Here is a 20,430-nt window from a genome sequence, read left to right as displayed (position 1 = left end):
GGTGTAGGGACACTGTCCGAACACACTAACCTAGGCTGTTTTCGCTCTTCCCTGCCTTTACAGTCGGAAGTGATTCGCAGCTGGTGCTCACACAGAGAGACACAGAACAAGCGTGGCAGGGCCTGTAGCACCCCCAGTGCGTCAAGGGGGAAAGTGGCATAAATATGGGAGGAAGGTTTTTCATTTCATGTCCCAAGCCAATACTCTTGGCTTTCCTCTTTACTAATTAGCTTATATTTCCTTAAGAGTAGCCAGTTTCTGTCACCTTTTGCCTACTCAAGTGTTCGAACATCGGATGCTATTAAATAAGCACTGAGGGCCCTGGCCGGGGGCTCGGGTGGTTGGAGCATTGTCCCATACACCAAAGGGCTGTGGGCTCCATCCCCCAGGCAGGGCACACACCCGGCTGGCGGGTTCCACCCCTGGTCAGGGCGTGCGCAGGAGGCCCTGTGTTTCTCCCTCACGTGGCTGTTTCTTTCTGTAAAATCTGAAGAACATATCCTCAGGCGAGATTTTAAAAAACATTTAAAAAGCACTGAGGGCTTTGATCATTAACATGTCACATGACCAAGGAAAACTGAGCCCCCCTGGAGCTTCATCTCCTCTGTCAGAGGTCCCCCCAAACAAGGCTGGATCCCAGCTGGGCCTTTGGCCGCGTCCAGAGAGATGGGTCTTCTCTTCGGCAACTGCGGTTTTTCCTCACGCCTTTGATTCTCTTGCTTCAGGATTCAGGAACTTACACCTGGATGACCAGATGACCTTGCTGCAGTATTCATGGATGTTCCTCATGTCATTTGCCCTGGGATGGAGATCATACAAACAGTCACATGGGAACATGCTGTGTTTTGCCCCTGATTTGATTATTAACGAGTAAGTCATTTTCGCTGTATTCATAGGGTATTTTAACCAGCTCACTGTGTCTGGATGGACTCTTGTGGTCATTCAGGACTGAATCAAATGCCGCTAGGTATAACATGTAGCAGACATAACATGTAGTAGGCATGTGGCAACATTATGTCCCAGGGCGTACTTAAGGATGCTATTTACATAGCATCTCTGGGTTAGTAAAGTCTATAGCAAGTAAAATGGAGTCTTACAGTGCATTTTAATTACATAACCCGATCCTGGTAAGAAACAGCGTGTTGGTCCTGCTTTTGGCAGAGACAGTCACAGACAAGGACATGGAGGCTGAGGGGTTGGGCAGCAGAGGTCCAGAGAGAAGAGGTGTCTCTTTGCATGGCAAGGGTCACTCAGTGTTTATTACTTGGGAAGAATATGGGAACAAGAATATTCTTTTTAATTGGGAGAGAACCAACCAAGGTTCAAGATTTTATAAATCAGCTGTTCTCTCTCTGGTCTTCCAGGCCTGTGCTTCCATCTTTGAAATATTTCAGGTGTCTTGTCCCCCTTAGCTTGGTGCAGTGCTCTCCTAAGTGGTTTTCTGCCTCCAGTGTAATCTCCATCACACGGACTAATGTTTCCTTCCCTAAGTACAGTGCATGCCCACCATAGGTACCCCCAGCACGCAAATGTGCACGGTCTCCCCACACAGACCACCTGTGCACTCAGCGAGGTTTCTGGCTTCCTTCTCCCACTGTTCATCATCGCACACTCCTTGTTCCCACTCCCATGAGCCGTTGTTCAAACACACCCGCAGTTCATGGTGCCCGGGTCATCATGTAAGACCTATCCACTGTGTAGCCAAAGCTCGTCACTCTCTACCTTGTCGTACTACCCACAGCTCACCTCCCGCATTGGAACACAAACAGGGACTCACACACACACACCCGTGGTCTGGGCAAAGTGAGACATGGAGGAGAACTTACATGGGGAACAAAAAGGATATTTCTTTAATCGTGAGCTCTGTGTACTCAGTGTTGACAAATGTTCAAAAAAATTAATGAATTCTTAAACCACATTATTGGAGCAGTCCCGCTGCACTCCATCTACGTGAGTCACACATCATTAGTGGTCTGCATTCAGAACTGGGCGCCATGTGGAAACACTGAAAACCTTAAATGTGTCCAGAGTGGCAAGGAGTTTGCAAATTAACCATAGATGATGAACAGGACATACTTGGAGGAAGGAGTAGAAGAGGCATCAAAGCAACACAGACAGCCTAAAGGGCGTTCGGAGGAGGCGAAGCAAACATACTACCGTATCTCTTGGGGGCCGTCTTGATGATGTAGTAAACTTGCATGACTGTGTGCTAGTGGAGACTAGACGGTACTAGCTCCAGATATTTTAAAGGTAATTCTTAGGCATTGCACAATTAGTGGCTAATTCTAGAGTCGGGACACATTTTTTTTTTATGCTACTACTACCAGGTAATTCTAAGATCACATGTCTGGCAGGATAAATAGGAACTACCTAAAGCAGAAAGTTCAGGTTTTCCCCTCTATTAGGGTAGCTGCATGCAAAACTAGTCTAAAACACCAAACTGAACTATTGAGTTAAACTTAATGTTGCTTCTCTATTGGTAGCATTTATTTCCCAGCACTGTGCTCACTCTGTTATATGAATACCTACCAAGTGCCTCATACTATATTAGGAGCTTGAGCTATAATAGTGAATACAATAGATGATAGCCCTGCTAACATCCTGATGGGGAAAAAGCACGTGGCCAAAATTATTTTGGAGAGCCATGATATAATAGTGTGACAGAGGGGAGGGGAGAGGGTCGTATGCTATTAGATTTGGGGAACACAGAAGACCTCTCTAAATAGCTGAGCACTGAATAGAACTGGTTCTTTGAAAAGGGGGGGCATTCCAGGCAGAAGAAATGAGGGCAAAGGCTGGGAACAACGGTGGCATGTGTGAGGGACTGAGAGAAAGCCACAGAGGGTGTTGTGTGAAGTGGCTTAGAGAAGTGGGCAGAGACAGAGTCAAACAATTGTGTAGGCCACGAAATAGAGTGTAGATTTTATTCTAGGAGCCGAGAAGCCTGGGAAGGTTTCAGAGAGAGGGTAACATGATGAAGAGAATGGATTAAAGGGGAATAACAAATATTCATCACATCCCTAATGTGTGTGGCCTGGTACTATAGCAGAGAACAAAATAGGCAAGGCTTCGCACCTTTATTGCTTACATTCCAGCTGAATTGACACAGATAATCACCAAATCAGTAAAATTTCAGATTGAGATAAAGTTTTTACTGGACAGAGCTTTGTATCAGATGGGGTGGCTAATGGCCTCTGGGAGGAGGTGTCATTTGACCTGAGACTTGAAGGAGAAGGGCCATGTCCCTGCCCTCAGCTGACAGGCACTGTCTCATGCTCAGCCAGGGCAGGTCTCCATACGGACACTGAGGGAGGGGTGCCTGTGACCTAGGGCAGGGCACCTTGACTGCCTGTTGCCAAAAAGAGGGGTTCAAATCAGGGGCATCACAGTTTAACAAGCTTTGTTGGCTCAAATTTTAAATTAACTGATAAATTTATATGGCGTATATGTAAACTTGAAGACAGTTCAAATCTCTAAGTACTTGTTTGTTTCAGAATCCAACCATACTTATTTATTGTCACTATCTAAAAAAGCAATTTTAAGTCACTTAATTGGAATTTAAAAAACTGAGTGGAGATTTCTGTGATACACCAGTTCATCCTTCTGTTATAAAATTAACCTAATTCAGGCTTTTTGTTTTGGCAACACATTGAGATTTAAACAGTCACAGCATGGCCTGATCACGCCACATGCCTTCCTTACGTGAAGGTGGGAATCACAGAATTGTTTTCTCAGTGCTCAGCTCCACTGCAGGGTAAATGGCTTAGACAAACAGCAGTTTGGAAAAGGCCATTCTGACTTCCTTGTGTGTGGGAGGTAGGAGGCCTGCGCCCTTTCTCCCAGCTCGCTGGGTGTCAGCACCAACCCGGTGTCCGCGACAGGCAGAGCTGGGTGTGGGGAAGTGTAAACCAAGGCTGACCCTCTGTGTAGCTGGCAAAACAGTTTCTTATCATTGTCCTTAGGTCAGAAAAACTGTAGAAAAAAAATTTTAAATGCCAACTAGAAGGATTTTTTTTTACTCTACTACATTGTAACTTTGTCAAAACTGCCACATATTAGAAACTGAAAGAACCTCCCAGGGAAGGAATGGGGAGCTCCTGTCAGGCCTTGGGGGCACCTCCTAGTGAAGGCAGGTTTAAGTGTGAAGAGCCTCAGAGCCCCTGTCAGCACTGTGGCCGGAGGCCATTCGTGTCTGATCCAGGTTATCACATAAAGAAGTAAACTACATCTGCAACTGAGAATAATATTAACTTTTTCTCTGTTAAGCCCAAGATCACTTTCTGTCAAAAACTTAAAAAAACCCAAACAGATATTGAAATATTTTTAAAAACTATGAACTGGGCCCAGATTCAGACTCTTAGTGTCATTTAAAAACTTAGGAAACTTTAGAGATCTATTTGAAAATCATAGTTACGATAATGACTGTTGAGAATCCCAACTGAGAATTCATTTAGCACCTTTGGTTAGGACAGTATTCAGTCACACGGTGTCTGTCAGAGGCAGACTGGAGTATCAGAAAGCCTGGTGTCGCCGAGTGTGACCCTCTGCATAACTATGAACATAGTTGTCTTTAGAATGGAATGCTGTGCAGAAAAGTACCTCTTAATTTTCAGAAGGGTGGGATCTAAAACTGTTAGCTAATTGGCCATATTCAAATGCTACCATAAAACCTTGATTTGAGTGAGCATGTGGTAATAAATTCTGTAGGAATAATAAATTCTAAATACTCAAGGAAATAATACATGGCATGCATGATAGAAATATAATTTCCCCAATGTAAAATTAGGTTGTTCAGTAGCTCCTTTATATGCCCGACACCCAAGAACAAGTTTAAGGAAGATTTTTAAAAATTCCGATCTATAAGGAATAGCATTACCAGTATTGTACTGGGCTGGCCAAAAAGTCCATATGTTTTTTTCCATAAAATAAAAAAACACTTTTTCATTTTCACTAGTAACTTTATTTTGAGTATGTCGGCTATTTCCCACATGGTATACTGTTGATTGTTCTTAATTAATGTCTCAATTTGATTGTTATCAACTTCAACTGGTTTACCTGACTGTGGAGCATCGTCCAGCGAGAAATTTCCAGCACAAAACTTCACAAACCACTTTGGACACATTCAGTCAGTCATAGCACCTTCTCCACACACTGCACAAATCTTCGCATTTCAATTGCGTTTCTACCTTTCTTGAAATAATAAAGCATAGTTCTCCAAAAATGTTGCGTATTTTCTTTCCTCTTTAATATTAAAATGGCTGCCCCAAAATTCACCAATTTTGATGTTTTTTTAAATGCACACTGATGTGACAGCTGTCACAATGCAATCTAACAAAATCGTTTCAAATGAAGTTAAAGACAACTAAGCAGTAACTAGAGCCATCTTACGGAAAAAGTAACAGACTTTTGGCCACTCCAGTAACAGTCAGGTTTTCCTTTATGGGTTCATAGTTTTGCAAAATAATGCCTAAAAATCTGTTCTTTTTTTAAACAAATGCTATGTATTTCTAATTCAAACACTGATGTTTGTCTTTCACAGGGAGAGGATGGCTCTACCCTTCCTGTTTGATCAATGTAAACATATGCTGTTTGTTTCCACCGAGTTACAGAGGCTTCAGGTATCTTACGAAGAGTTTCTCTGCATGAAGACTTTGCTGCTTCTTTCATCAGGTTTGTGGAACACGTCTTGCTTCTAAAACTCACTTCCAAATATGTCAGAAGCATGAAGTACAGAAGTCTAGAAACAAAAGTTTATTTGTATACATAACCTTAATACTTACACCGAGTCTACTATTCTCGTGTAAGAAGACTACACCCCCCCCCCACGATTATTTAAGGTCCACTATAGTTGTGAATGTATATGCGCACTCTAGGGTAACCACTAGAAACAATTTAAAAAGCAGTAATTTGTAATTCATACATTAAGAAAGGCTCAATGAAAACTAGAAAAGGCAGAAAGAGAAGGTTTAAAAAGAAACAAAGAGCAAATGCAACAAGCAGATAACAGTTACAAACATGGCAGATACTGATCCAAATATATCAAACAATTGCTTTAAATTTTAATGGTCTAAATATACTGTCTCTTTTTTTCTGAAGGCCAAAAGAAAGTTTGCCACCAGAAAGCCTTACTGAAGTAATATTCAAAGATGTATCAGGCCCTGGCTGATGCAGCTCAGTGGATTGAGCGCAGGCCTGTGAACCAAAGGGTCACTGGTTTGACTCCCAGTCAGGGCACAGGTCTGACTTGCAGACCAGGTCTCCAGTAGGGGGTGTGTGTACAAGAGGCAACCACACATTGATGTTTTCCCCCTCACTTCCACTCTCTCTAAAAATAAATAAAATCTTTTTAAAAAAGATATATCAATTTTTAGGCTAAGGGAAAATAATCCCATCTTTAAAAAGATAAAAAGGACAAAGAAAGTGGTACATATATAGATACATCTAACCTAAAATTTATGTATAAAATAACAGTAATAATGTCTTTGGGAGTTTAAAAAATAGAACTGAAGCACACAATGATTACATGTAAGAAAAAAATGATGTTTGGTATATTAAGAATGAGTGTTGATGATGACGAGAAACAGAATGTGTATATAACGCAGCAAACCGTTAAGGAAGAGAGAACAACATGGTGAAAAAACAATCCAAAAGAGTGAAATGAGAGGAGGGGGAAAGAGAGAAACAAAAAGCATCATAAGAGGAAGCAGTAGGTGGTCCAATTAACTTCAGATATATCAGCAGCATCACAAGAGACCCAGGCATATGCCCGGGGTAAAAGGATATACTGTGCATGGTGTAACCCGGTAATGGCAAACGTGTTCATAAAAGGCCAGGTGGTGAATGTTTTGGGCTCTGTGTACATCCCCTGGTGCAGCTACACTGAGCTCTGCCCCTTGTGGCACGAGCACGGTCACCACAGTAGGTCAGAGCAGGCGTGGCAGTCTTCCAGGGCAGCACTGTTGACACACACAGCTGCACGTGGGGCCGGACTGCGAGCCAGAGTCCGCTGACCACTGCTTTGACCAAAAGAAAGCTGAAGCAGCTACGTTATGATCAAAATAAACTGTAAGGTAAAAAAATAAAGTTATATGTTTAAAAATACTCATTACATAAAGCATTCTACTCACCAGGAAAACATTTCTAAATATATAGCCTCCAAAAACATAAAGCAAAAATTCATGGAACTACAAGGATAATTTTGGATGGATGGAATTCTTTGGAGTATCAAAAAGGGCCTATTCCATAATTATTTTTAGAATTAGGGTAACAAGCAGGAAAAAGTATACAAATAAGCAAACACTGTCTTAAAAATCATAAGTAATTACATTATCTGTAATATAAGTAATGTGTCAAGTGACCAATACATCACTTACATGGTGGGCTCTTACTGTTCCTGATTAAGCAGTACTCATTTTCACATTCACACTGACATGTTAGAAGTGCCCAGTATTGCTTTATGGAATCAGAACATTTTCCTGTGTCTTTTCAGGTCTAATCCCAATCAAAATTCAGTGAGAACGATACACTACATTAATAAATTAAAAGATAAAAATCATATTCTCAATAGATGCATAAAAAGCATTTAACAAAATTCAGTATCTAATTATGATGAAAAACTCTCAACAAAGTAGTAATAGAATATATCTCAACATAATAAAGGCCAAATATAACAGCCCACAGCTAACTTTTCCATATTCAATGGTGAAAATCTGAAAGGTTTTTCTCTAAGATCAGGAACAAGGCAGTGATGCCCAGCCTTGCCACTTTTGTTTAACGTAGTATTGGAAGTCTTAGCCAGAGTTAATTATGGGAAAAAGAAAGGATATCAAATCAAAAAGAAGGAGGTGAAACTCTCACTATTTGCAGATGACATGGTATTATACATAGAAAGCCCTAAAGTTTCCACCAAAACACTGTCAGAACTGATACGCAAATTCAGTGAAGTTGCAGGATACAAAAATCAATATACAAAAATCTGTCACAGTTCTATACAGTAATAACTAGTAGAAAGTGAAATTTGGAAAACCATTCTACTTACAATTGCATCAAAAAGCATAAGATAGCACCCTGGCTGGTGTGGCACAGTGGATTGAGTGCTAGACTGCCAACCAAAAAGTTGCTGGTTCCATTCCCAGTGAGGGCACGCACCTGGGTTGCAGACCAGGTCCCCAGGAGGGGGTGTGTGAGAGGCAACCACACATTGATGTTTCTCTCTCTCTCTTCCCCTCTAAAAATAAATAAAACATTTAATTAAAAAAATGAGATAACCTAGGAATAAATTTCACCAGTGAAGTGAAAGAGACCTGTATACACTGAAAACTGTAAGACGTTGATAAAACTAACTGAAGAGGATGGAGCCAAAGGATGTTCCGTGCTTGTGCATTGGAAGAATTCATACTGTGAAAAATGTTAATTTATGACAAAGTAGCCAATATACCGTGGCAAAAAAAGCACAGTCTCTTCAATAAATGGTGTTAGGGAAACTGAATAGCCACATACAAAAAGAAAGAAAGAAGTTGGGCCACTGTCTTATACCACATAAGAATATTAACTTCAAGTGGATCAAAGACTTGAATGTACGACCTGAAATGATAAAACATAGGTGATAAGCTCCTCAACATCAGTCTTGGCGACAGCTTTTTTGGATCTGACACAAAAAGCAAAAATAAACAAGTGGGACTACATCAAACTAAAAAGCATCTGCACAGCAAAGGAAATCAGCAAAAACCTAAAAGTCAATGTACAAAATGCAAGTCATGTATCTGGTAAGGGGTTAATATCCAAAAATATTGGGTTGGCCAAAAAGTCCATTAAGTTTTCCCCATAAGGTGGCTCTAGTAGTAGTTAGTTATCTTTAACTTCATTGGCGATGGGAGAAAATAAAGCATAATATTTCAAGAAAGGTAAAAATGCAACTGAAGTGCAAAAAAAAGATTTGTGCCACATATGGAGAAGGTGCTGTGACTGATCGAACGTGTCAAAAGTAGTTAGTAAACTTTCATGCTAAAGATGTTGCTTCCCACACTCCACGGCCAGTGGACCAGCTGAAGTGGACAGCAACCAAATCGAGACATTGAGAACAATCAACATTGTACCACCTGGGAGAGAGCCAGGGCAATACGGTTATTGATAAAAATGAAAATGTGTTATCTTAGGGAAAAAACCATACAGGCTCTTTGGCCAACCCAGTATATAACGAGCTCATACCACTCAGTAGCCAAAAAACAAACAATCCAATTAAAAACTGGCCAGAAGATCTGAATAGACATTTTTCTAAAGAAGACATACAGAATCGCCAACAAGTACATGTAAAGGTGCTCAACATCATTAATCATCAGGGAACTGCAAGTCAAAATCACAATGAGACGAACACCTCACACCTGTTAGAATGGCTGTCATCAGAGAGACAGAAACAAGTGCTAGTGTGGATGTGGGGGAGGGGGAACTCTTGCACTGCCGGCGGGTACATAAATTGGTGCAGCCGCTATGGAAACCAGTATGGAGATTCCTCAACAAATTAAAAATAGAACTACCATATAATCCTGCAATTTCACTTTTGGGTATCTCTCCAAAGAAAACAAAACCACTTAAATGGAAAAGATACATGCACCCTCAGTGACAAATCATTTACAGTGGGCGAGATACGGAAGCAGCCTAAGTGTCCATCAATGGGTATGTGGGTAAAGAGAGTGTGAAAGAGGTATTTGTATCCCATGGAATATTATTCAGCCATAAAAAGAAATCTTGCCCTTTGTGATGCACGGATGGATCTGGGGAACATTATGCTCAGTGAAACAAGCCAGTCAGAGAAAGAACACTGCATGACCTCACTCGTATGTTGAGTTGAACAAGAAAAACAGGCTCATGGACATGGGGAGCACACTACACTGTTGGATGCCAGAGGCAGAGGTTGGGAAAGATGGGTGAAGTGGGTTAAAAAGTACAAACTTTCAGCTATAAAATAAATATCACTGGGACATAATGTATAACATGTGGACTGTAGTTAATAATAATGTACTATATATTTGAAAGTTGCTAAGACAATTTTCAAAATTGTCATCACGAAGAAAATTTTTGTAACAATACATAGTGATGGATGTTAACTAGACTTATTGCAGTGATCATTCTGCAACATATACAAATATGTAATCATGTACACCTGCAACTTATATAATGTCATTAATTATATCTAAATTTTTGAAAATTAAAAAAATCTAGTGAGAAAGAGTAGGAAACACGTCCACAGGGCAAGTGAGAATTAAATTAAGACTTCTTGCTCCTAAATCCAGCATTTCCTAAGAAGTCAGCAGCAGTGAAGTTTAGGGAAAAATACATTCCCCTGTCTGGAGACTGTGTGATTATAGCTCTGAGAAGGTCTGATGTCCAGGAATATGCCTCACTCTGTATTGAACATTTAGCTTTGCTTACATTGGGACCATCCAATTATCTCCCTGGCCACTGACCCAGAACCAGAGTTCCTAGGAACACACTCTCAGAAATGCAGCACTCCGCAACGGTCACCGTCTCTGTAAGAGTAAGTGAAACCACGATTAACGCTCTGCTCTCAATCTTCACTAGTAACTGTCTTTTAAGAATAATATTAAAAATTGATTTTACACCAATTTTATGATCCATAGTTCATGAGGTATTTACTATATTTGAGCACACAAATGAAGGCAGACTATTTCCTTCCTAGGAGCCCTATAAAGAAATCACATTTTAGATTGGAATCATATCAGTTCAGTATGTTAATGCACTGATTGATAAAAAGTACTGCATACTGATTTTAAGGTTCTAAGTGACTGGTGGTGTCACAGCTACTCCAGGATGTAATTGGTGGAATAAAACTCGCTGAAGCTTTCTGCACACCTCCACCAGAGCGAACTGAGGGCAGAGTGGCAGCTGCGTGTTGCGTGTCAGTATCTGGTCCTCACGGCAGCCTGTGCAGAGGAAGGTGCACCACCAGTGGCGTTTCACAGATGCAAACCAAGTGACTTACCCAAGGTTAAGTCCTCCAGTCTCCTCTGACCCCTCATTTTCCTGGCTGTAGCTTCACCGTCCTTTGAAATGCTTACATTGTAATAGAGTGCACTGAAATCATACCGACACTGCGAAGTCGTGAAGCCTACTGCTAACACCTGCCACACGCTGAGCACAGGAAGGGTGGTCACGATTTAATTGACTGCGTCTTGATCTTTCAGTTCCCAAGGAAGGGCTGAAGAGCCAGGAGCTGTTCGACGAGATCAGGATGACCTACATCAAAGAGCTGGGGAAAGCCATTGTCCAGAGGGAAGGCAGCTCCAGTCAGAACTGGCAGCGGTTCTACCAGCTGACAAAACTCCTGGACTCCATGCATGACGTAAGTGTCAGACACAAACCCCAACGTCAGAGGCGTTTTCTGGGACATCACGTATGTTCTAATTAGTGTATATGATTGTGCACCGAGACTTCTTCCCACTTGTGGATATTGATGATGGTTTGAGTTCCAGTTGTGACTTCAGTTCGGCACACATTTTTCCTAAGGCCGGTTGTGCAATTTAATGTCGTGTGGTCATGTGCATGTAACATCATGATGCTAACAGAGAATTTAACAGCACTGATTTTTAAAATGTACAATCCCCTGATTTTGCTTGACTAAGCTAATAAATATGTCTCATGTATTGTAGTATTACAGTTCATCATGAAACACTTAATTTCATATAATTCTGTGTACAGTTTAAGGGGTTCAGGATGTCTTTAGTACCTGAGTGCTCATTTTATTTAACTAAACTTTTTTTTTTAATTTGGGAAATTTCAGCAGGAATTGGTATATTCTATCTAGGTCAGATATTTAAAAAAGAGGCCAACAGGCATGAGGTGTGCCTGCTGCTGTTTCTGAGACTAATCGTCACTGTCTTCTCTTTGTAGGTGGCTGAACATCTCCTTCACTATTGCTTCCAAACATTTTTGGATAAGAGCATGAGTATTGAATTCCCAGAGATGTTAGCTGAAATCATCTCCAATCAGCTACCAAAATATTCAAGTGGAAATGTCAAAAAACTTCTGTTTCATCAAAAGTGACTGCCTTAATAAGAAAGGTTGCCTTAAAGAAAGTTGACTTTATAGCTTTTATTGTACAAACTATTAGTTTGTCCTAGAGCAGTTCTGTTTTATTTTTCCTTTTTTGTGTATGTCTGGTTCCTGTTTTGTTTTGTTGTAAGTACGCACTACATGTGGTTTATAGAGGGCCAAGGCTCGGCCACAGCACAGTTGCGCCATCACTTCCAGGGACGGGAGAAGTGGAAGGTGATGGTGGGCCCCAGAAATCAGAACAGTGATGTGGGGTGATCGCCAGCGTCAGAGGAGGACAGCACCCAAACCGCCAGTGCCCCTGTCTGCACAGTGAACTCTCTGCTCCTAGTTTTCACAGTTGGCTGGACAGAATTTTCTAGACTTGTTGCTGGTGTATTTTGCCCTGTATAGTTAACATAACATTTTTGATTTATGCATGGAAACCTGAAAAAAGTTTACAAGTGTATATCAGAAAAGGGAAGTTGTGCCTTTTATAGCTATTATTGTCTGGTTTTAACAATTTCCTTTATATTCAGTGAACTACACTTGCTCATTTTTTCTTACGTAATTTTTGTATCCAAGTTCTTGTACAACTGCTTAAGATGGGCAGCTAGTTCATAGCTTTCCTCATCAACTCTGAACATTAATCTCCTGTGTGAAAATGGGTTGGTGCTTCTAACCTGATGGCATTAAGCTATCAGAAGACCACAAAAATTGACTCAAATCTCCAGTATTCTTGTCAAAAAAGCTCATATTTTGTATATATCTGCTTCAGTGGAGAACTATATAGGTTGTGCAAATTAACCGTTCTAACTGGTAGAAAGCACCTACCTAGTCCAGTGACCTGCTGGGTAAACTGTGGATGATGTTCGCAAAAGACTAAAACAAGCAAGCAAACAACTACCAAGAGGCCCTGTCTGTCCCCACTGCCCTGTCCCTGCAATGGTTAGATGGCAAGAAAGCTAGTGCGCTGTCCTTCAGGACCTTCTGTGGTAGTTTGTGTGAGTGCTTAAAAGTTATGGCTGTAGCCCTGGCTGGTGTGGCTCAGTGGATTGAGCGCGGGCCTGCGAACCACACGATCGCAGTTCGATTCCCAGTCAGGGCACATGCCTGGGTTGCAGGCCAGTTCCCAGCAGGGGACTCACGAGAGGCAACCATACATTGATATTTCTCTCCTTCTCTCCTTCCCTTCCCCTCTAAAAAATAAAAAATAAATTAAAAAAGTTATGGCTCTAGATAACCAGCTGAAACAAAGCTGGGAAATTTTAATCAGACCAAGTAATTCCTCTCACTAAACCTGACCCTCCAATCAGTATCTTAATATGGCAGATGTGGCCAGACACCCATTTTCACATTCCCATCTGTCACCAATTGGTCCATCCTTCCTGGTGGTACAGGAAAGCTCAGCTCCTGATCTGTGACTTGGCCTGTGCGTCAGACTCCCACGTCTGCGAGACTGCACAGCCCTCACAGCCCTGTGTGTGCCATAGAGTCTAACAAAAGTCTTGTAAATTTTTCCTCCTCACTGTTGAGAATTATCACTTTAGACGAAGTAGAGGCTGTAGTAGCCCTTTCTGTGTGCACCTTACCAACTTCCTGTAAACGCAAAAGTTGCATTTACTAAGCCGCAAGGAGTTTTATTTCTATTCAAAGTGGCCAAATTATTTGTGTAATAGAAAACAAAATCTAATGTTAAAATATGGAACTTCTAATATATTTTTATATTTAGTTATAGTTTCAGATATATATCATATTGGTATTCACTAATCTGGGAAGGGAAGGGCTACTGCAGCTTTACATGCAATTTATTAAAATGATTGTAAAATAGCTTGTATAGTGTAAAATAAGAATGATTTTTAGATGAGATTGCTTTATCATGACATGTTCTATATTTTTTGTAGGGCTCAGAGAAATGTTGATGGATAACCTATATGATTTATGACGAGTGTGAGGGTTCGCACAGGTAGCAGTGGTCTCAAAAACCAAACAGGTGTGCTGTAGGGGAAGAGGGCCGAGCAGACTGGCCCGTGTGCAGGGACGGTTGCGGGGGCTCCAGCCGTGCCCACCGCAGAGGATGCGGTCCTCTGCCTCCTGCGTGACCACCTTTCTCATCCCAACAGTGCGTCTGGCCACGCAGTGTCGTTTGCTGCCTCTCCCCTCGCGCCACGGAGCGTGAGCGGAGATGGGAGGTGCTCCCACGGATGCAGGGCTGCTTCCCCATGCAGCCTCTCCCACAGGTCAACAAAAGCAGAGGCTTTAGAAGTTTGGCAATAATGCGCATAGAGGTACCAGCAATATGTAAATAGTGCAGAATCTCATAGGTTGCCAATAATACACTAATTCCTTTCTATCCTACAAGAGTTCATTCCCCCCCCCAATGACTTTCATGTTTTCTTTGAATGCTATTTGAATGTTATTTGTTATTTTTCAGTATTTTGGAGAAATTATTTAATAAAAATGTAATAATTTGCTTTTTGAATGCTATCTAAAAGGGAATGTTGTTTTGTAATAGTTTAAATTGATCTCAAAGTATTTTAAGATGGTTTGTAACCCAGCTGGATGTGAAATTTTTGGTGCCTAATATCGCTTGAATATTATCATCAATGACAGTGTTAATTTTCAAAAAAATCTTCTGAAAGGTAAATTATTGTTCATTTATAAAATGTTAAATGCATAAAACCAGGAAGCACATCACACATTAATCATACTTAGTCCCAACATCCTCGGCTCTTTAAAAAAAAATGGAGGTCAGTGAAAGTCAGATGTGTGCACTTTGTTGATGAAATCAACTGACATTCATAAAACTCTAGGAGGCTGTGGAAGAGGAAGTTGTGCCCTTTTTTAATATGTGGGAAAGAAGTCCTGATTATGTTGTTCATCTACATATAATCGTGGATTTAAGTGAAAAAAGATGGTGTTATTTGAAAGTAGCTTCATTTTCCATGTATGTGGCGTCTTGCCTTCCCAAACTATTTAAGTTTGTAGTAACGTCAGTGAGAACTGGTGATATGCCTAGGTGACTCGCAGCAACACGTCTGGAAAAGTCTTTTTATGTAATGGTAGAAAAGTGACCCTTGGGGTGTATATAGACCCAATTGTCTAAGACTATGGGAAGGGACCCTAAAAGAGCACCCGCCTTCTGAAAAAAATTGCACCCCCAAAGGAAAACTAGCATGGCTCAGGTCCACGGGGAATTTGGTGACAGCAGAGGACGCCCTCTGGACGTGCACCTCAGGGAAGGCCCACCTCCCTCGGGGTGGGGGTGGGGGTGGGGGTGGGGGGAGGGGCGGGCCGCTCCAGTGCCTCATGTTTGCCTGTCACTGACTCCAAACTGCAGCCCCATGGAATGAACAGTGTCCCTGGACTGTGGTCTGTCACCATTCAAGAACCATGGCAGCCCTCGGTGAGGTTTCAGTCTCTGTTGGCCATTTAAAGACTCCAGCGATGGACGCACGCACGTTACTGTGCTCCTGGTTTGAGAGCTGGAAGGGACAGGAGGAGCGGGAAGTCCCATCGTTTCCCGGGCTGTGGTCGAGCGGCCTGGTCCGCCAAGGGTGAGCCACCGGGCTGCCGGGCAAGGGTTGGCGTCTCTCTTGGAAATGCCCAAAAGGAGGGTTTTTGTTTTCTGATGAAAGGCCATATGAAAATATCCTCCTCAAATAACTCGCTTAACTACATTTAGATTCAAGTGTGTCAATATTCTATTTTGTATATTAAACAAATGCTATATAATGGGGGCAAATCTATATTATACTGTGTATGGCTTTATTAAGAAGCTTTTTCATTATTTTTTATCACAGTAATTTTAAAATGTGTAAAAATTAAAACCAGTGACTCCTGTTTAAAAATAAAAGTTGTAGTTTTTTATTCATGCTGAATAATAATCACTAGTAAAAAAAAAAAACTCTTTTTACCTACACAGTGAAATGTCAGACTATAAATCTTGTGTGGAAATGCTTAACTTTTATCTTTCATTTAAATTTGCTGTTCTGGTATTACCAAACCATACATTTGTACTGATTGGCGGTAAACATTAGTTAGCCATTTACAGCAATGCCAAATATGGAAAAAAAAAGCATAATAAAAAAAATCTGCTTTTTCACTGTGTGACTCCAACATGCTTTTGTAGGATGCATGCAGTTTCGGTTTTCCTCCTTTTTCTACTGAAAGCAGTCATTTCGGGCACCTTGAGATGCGAATGTGGGCCTTTGAGAGTCTGTGTGGCAGCGTTTGCTTGCTGACGCAGCCCAAGTCCAGGAGGCGCTCAGCCACCGCCCCCGGAGGCCCAGGACTGCGCCGTCCGCCTCCGCGGCCCCCTGTGGCGACCACAGGGAGCTGAGGGTGGGAAAGCGCCCTCTGAGGCTTCTCCATGTAACTACCACAAAAAAATGGCACTGTGTGCAAACACACGTGATCTAGTCAGATTTCTGCCTTCCTTACTTTAAAATGAACTCTTTCTCCTAGAAAAAGGCACAAGTATTTAGAAACTATCACAGCAATGTTACACAACGATTCCATGCAATCTTCATTTTTCCCCAAAATATGTGTTCAGGTTATATCAATGAATTGGATGATCTAACAAACTTCCCTATAAATATTCTCCATCATGAAGAAAAAAAGCATCATGGTATAAAAACCAGATCTGCCTTATTCATCATATGTGCACTAAGTATACTTGAAACATACCTACCACGTACATGATAAATAAATACTGAGAACAGAATATGAGAGGAAATCCCACCACTGGCCTCTGCACAGACATCACTCAAGAGTGACTGGATGTGTGTGGACGGCAAACCTGCGTCCCCAGCGTCTCGGGCTGGGCGGGCAGAAGTAGCAGCTGCAGTTCCGTTGCCACGCATGTCACGTGTTCACCGTGCGCTCACACAGCACCACACATGCCAGTTTATCTCCACCCACGCAGTAACGACTGAACACCAGAGCTGAAGAAGACACCACCTCCACTTTATTCTGGGGAGGGGGGGAGCTCAGAGTCTCAGCAACTGCTTCCTCGCTGCTAACGCCCACTTTGTGGAGGTTTGATTGGAAAGTCTGTTTCGAGGCCATTTATCACGTCAGAATGTGTCTCTGGTCCACAAGCCTCCCAGGGAACCGTTTGTTTGCTTTTACACTTTCCTGTTTTGCATTTTCTGAACACTTACTATGTGCCAGACATGGTATTTCAACCACCTCACTGAATCTTAGCAACCCGATCAGGTTCTCTAAAGCACAGCTGCAGGACTGTTAACCTCACTGCACTTCCATGAGGAAGCTGGCACAGCAACTGAGTAATTTGACTAGCTTGGAAGTGGTTATGTCGGGTTTCTGGTCTCTGTTTTTGTTAGGCACGGCATCGGCTCTAAAGGCTGTGCTCTTAAGTGCTGCTGAGGAAGTGTTGGTGTGAGGAAGCTCCAAAGGAGGGGACAACTGCACAGGGTCAGCACTGGCCTTCGAGCGGGTTTCCTTCCGTCCGACCCCTGTTGCTAACGTACTAGTTTCGATTTCATCATTTCACAGTGATATCTCCTCCTCAAAAACCTGTGTCCTGTCCCCTGGGGATATTGATGGTGACAGAGATGACAATACCCTTCGGTTTGGCAAATACACAGAAAGGAACCTGTCTCACCACTACCCCTAGGGAAACCAACAGTTACTTCTTCAAGTGATGCAGATCACACAGGCTGCATTCAAACTCAAGAATAAAGATGTTTATAAATAAAGAGTGATGCAAGTTAAAACTCAGTTTGGCCCTGCCTGGCGTAGCTTCGTGGATTGAGTGCCATTCTGCAAACCAAACGGTTGCCGGTTTGATTCCCAGTCAGGGCACATGCCTGGGTTGAAGGCCAGGTCCCCAGTAGGGGGAGCATGAGGGGCAGCCACACACTGATGTTTTCCTCCCTCTCTTTTTCCCTCCCTTCCCCTCTAACAATAAGTAAATAAAATCTTTAAAATAGAATAAACTGTATTCTTAGTTTGGCAGGTAAAGGAAGGACCAGACTGGGTGTAGAAAAGAGGCTGAAAATATACAGAGGCATTTACACTAGTTTAATATTTTTGGACCTTCAACTCATCTTTCATATTTGGTAGAAAGTCACTTTTACCATTAGTAGTAACTTTACAGCATTCTCTTAGTGAAAACATGCAGCCCCTCTTGTTACATCAGACTTGCTTCCTAAAGTGAAACACTACTTTGTTAGGGAAACATTTTTACTTTATTTGGGTGCAGCATGTTAATCTTAGAAAAAAGGGTTCACGGAGACCACATCAGACACCCAAAAACTTTCCTTGTGCCATTCACCCCACTTTAAAAAGAGTTCATAAGCAATTCCTCTTCCATCCCTCCCCAGAAACAGTCAGTTGAGTAAAGATGTGCACACACTGCAAATAGTGTGTACACTCCGTCACAGTGAGTGTGGCAGGGTCGGGGCTTTGGTCTGAGTGTGCACGGGCTCTGCCCCCCTCCAGAACCAATGGGGTTGTTGCTACGACTCCAGGGAATTCACATGCAAATCAGACTCTTTCCAAGTAAGGGGAGGGGGGCAGTGCACACAAAAACTAAACGAAGGTTTATAGCACGTGAGGACACATCACAAGTGTTTCCCAGGCGGTGCCACTGCCCACTGTGTCATGCTAGGTGAGTCTTGCTAAGTGGGGGTCGTGCTAGGTGAGCCCCTGTGAAGAACGTGTACCTCGACAACACTAAAACTCCCAGGTGAGGTTCCTGCCCCAAGGAACCCAAGACAGTTACCAACTCCACCCCAACACATCTATTCAAAAGGAATGGAAATGTGCACACAGGGCTTCCCGCAGGTGTTCACAGTGGCTGAGAAGTGGAAACAGCCCAATGTCCATCAGCTGATAACCACACAAACAAAATGTGGCATATCCACACAACAGAACACGATACAATAAAAAAGATAATGATGCTACTACAGTACGGATGAACCTCAAGAAACAGTATACTAAGTAGAAGAAGTGAGACACAAAAGACTATGTATCATTACAGAGACAAAGCAGACTGATGGGGGCTTACAGCTGCAGGCAACATCAGGGCTTAAGGCACAGCTGGCAAACACAGGGCCTGCAGGCCGCATCCGGCCCTCCACCCTGCTTTATCTGCCCGGCACCTTGGTTCTACCCAGTGGCAGTGCGAGCTCCTTGCCCCTAGTTAAGGAGTGGTTACATCTGTAATTACATTTGCCCCTTTCAGGGCAACCTCGAGGCTGGTGTGGCCCGGGGTGAAAATGAGTTTTGACACCCCTGGCCTTGCGCGCACAGAGACATTAGGAACCTTATAGGGAGATGGAAATGTCCCATAGCTGGATGACAGCGATGGTCGCACAGCTGGGTAAACAGAACCAAGTCATTAAATTTTACACTTGAAGTGAGTAGATTTTATATATGTAATTTACATCAATGTGTATATTTCAGAAATGAGTATGTATTTAAAAAATATGAGGAGACAAGCAAATATTTACTGGCCCTCCCCTGTGCCGGGAGCCGGCGCAAAGGAGCTGAAATCGCAGAGGCAGGTGCCTTCGAGGAGACGCTTCATCATGAATGACAGGCGGGGGCGGGGCGGGGGGCGGGGGTGGGGGCGTCCTGAAGTTCGGCAGCGCCGACCAGGCTACTCATTAAAATTAACAACTTTCCCCCCCCGTCTTTAACTAGCTATATGTTGTGCTCGCCCTAAGCTAACCATATGCAAAGAGATCACCAACATGTTAAGTAAGAAAAAACTCACAGCCATTTTAAATGCTGTGACATAGGGTGCATAGGACATAGGGCACAAACACTGACCAGTAGTCACAGCTTTAGAAGGACACAGAACCAGGTTCAAGTCCCGCCTCTGTCCCCAAGTCTGCAATCTTGGGAAGGTTCTACAGACACTGCAGGCCTGTTTCTGCCCCTGAAACACGGAACTAATACCAGCAACTTAAAGGAATGAGAGAATTAAAGGAGACACAACACGTTTAAACTGCCTAGTTCAGTTCCTACCACACAGCAAGTGCTGCAGACACATTGGATGTGTTTTAAATCCTCAGGGAAAATGGAAATTTTCAGAGCTCTCCCCAAAAACGTACAGAAAAAGCCAAGGTGAGTGACAGGGATGTGAACACAAGAACTGTATCCGCATGTCTCGCCCCGCGTGCCCTAGTTGACAGAGGTCCGCGGAGGCCTGGGGGAGGCTGTACATTCCGGCCCACAGTCTCCTTACCTCGCATATTCCCAACTATCACACCTGGGGAGGGGCTCCCAGGGGCTCTGGACACCCTCTCAGAAAGCACCTTCCCCTGGCAGGTAGCATCTCAAAGCAGGAGAGGAGCTGCGCCCGGGCACCTAAGGTGAAAACCCAATCGGGACAGAGTCAGAGCCGCA

At 42.7% G+C, this 20,430-nt stretch overlaps 1 protein-coding gene across 8 annotated transcripts in view; it reads left to right on the top strand.

Moving 5' to 3' along the window:
• The window catches only part of NR3C1 (nuclear receptor subfamily 3 group C member 1), a 95,310-nt gene extending 82,243 nt beyond the window's left edge, over positions 1–13,067 (top strand). For all 8 annotated transcript variants that reach the window (XM_037063060.1, XM_037063051.1, XM_037063031.1 and 5 more), the window contains 4 exons: positions 726–870; positions 5,540–5,670; positions 11,202–11,359; positions 11,908–13,067. In XM_037063060.1, the coding sequence (XP_036918955.1) occupies positions 726–870; positions 5,540–5,670; positions 11,202–11,359; positions 11,908–12,060 (587 nt within the window). In that variant the 3' untranslated portion in view covers positions 12,061–13,067. The remainder of the gene's footprint in view (positions 1–725; positions 871–5,539; positions 5,671–11,201; positions 11,360–11,907) is intronic.
• Positions 13,068–20,430: the final 7,363 nt, after the last annotated feature.

Source organism: Sturnira hondurensis, unplaced genomic scaffold (genome assembly GCF_014824575.4).
Source record: "Sturnira hondurensis isolate 20B ecotype Veracruz unplaced genomic scaffold, ASM1482457v3 Scaffold0001120, whole genome shotgun sequence".
Lineage (NCBI taxonomy): Eukaryota > Metazoa > Chordata > Mammalia > Chiroptera > Phyllostomidae > Sturnira > Sturnira hondurensis.
This window is presented reverse-complemented; position numbering and strand designations above follow the sequence as displayed.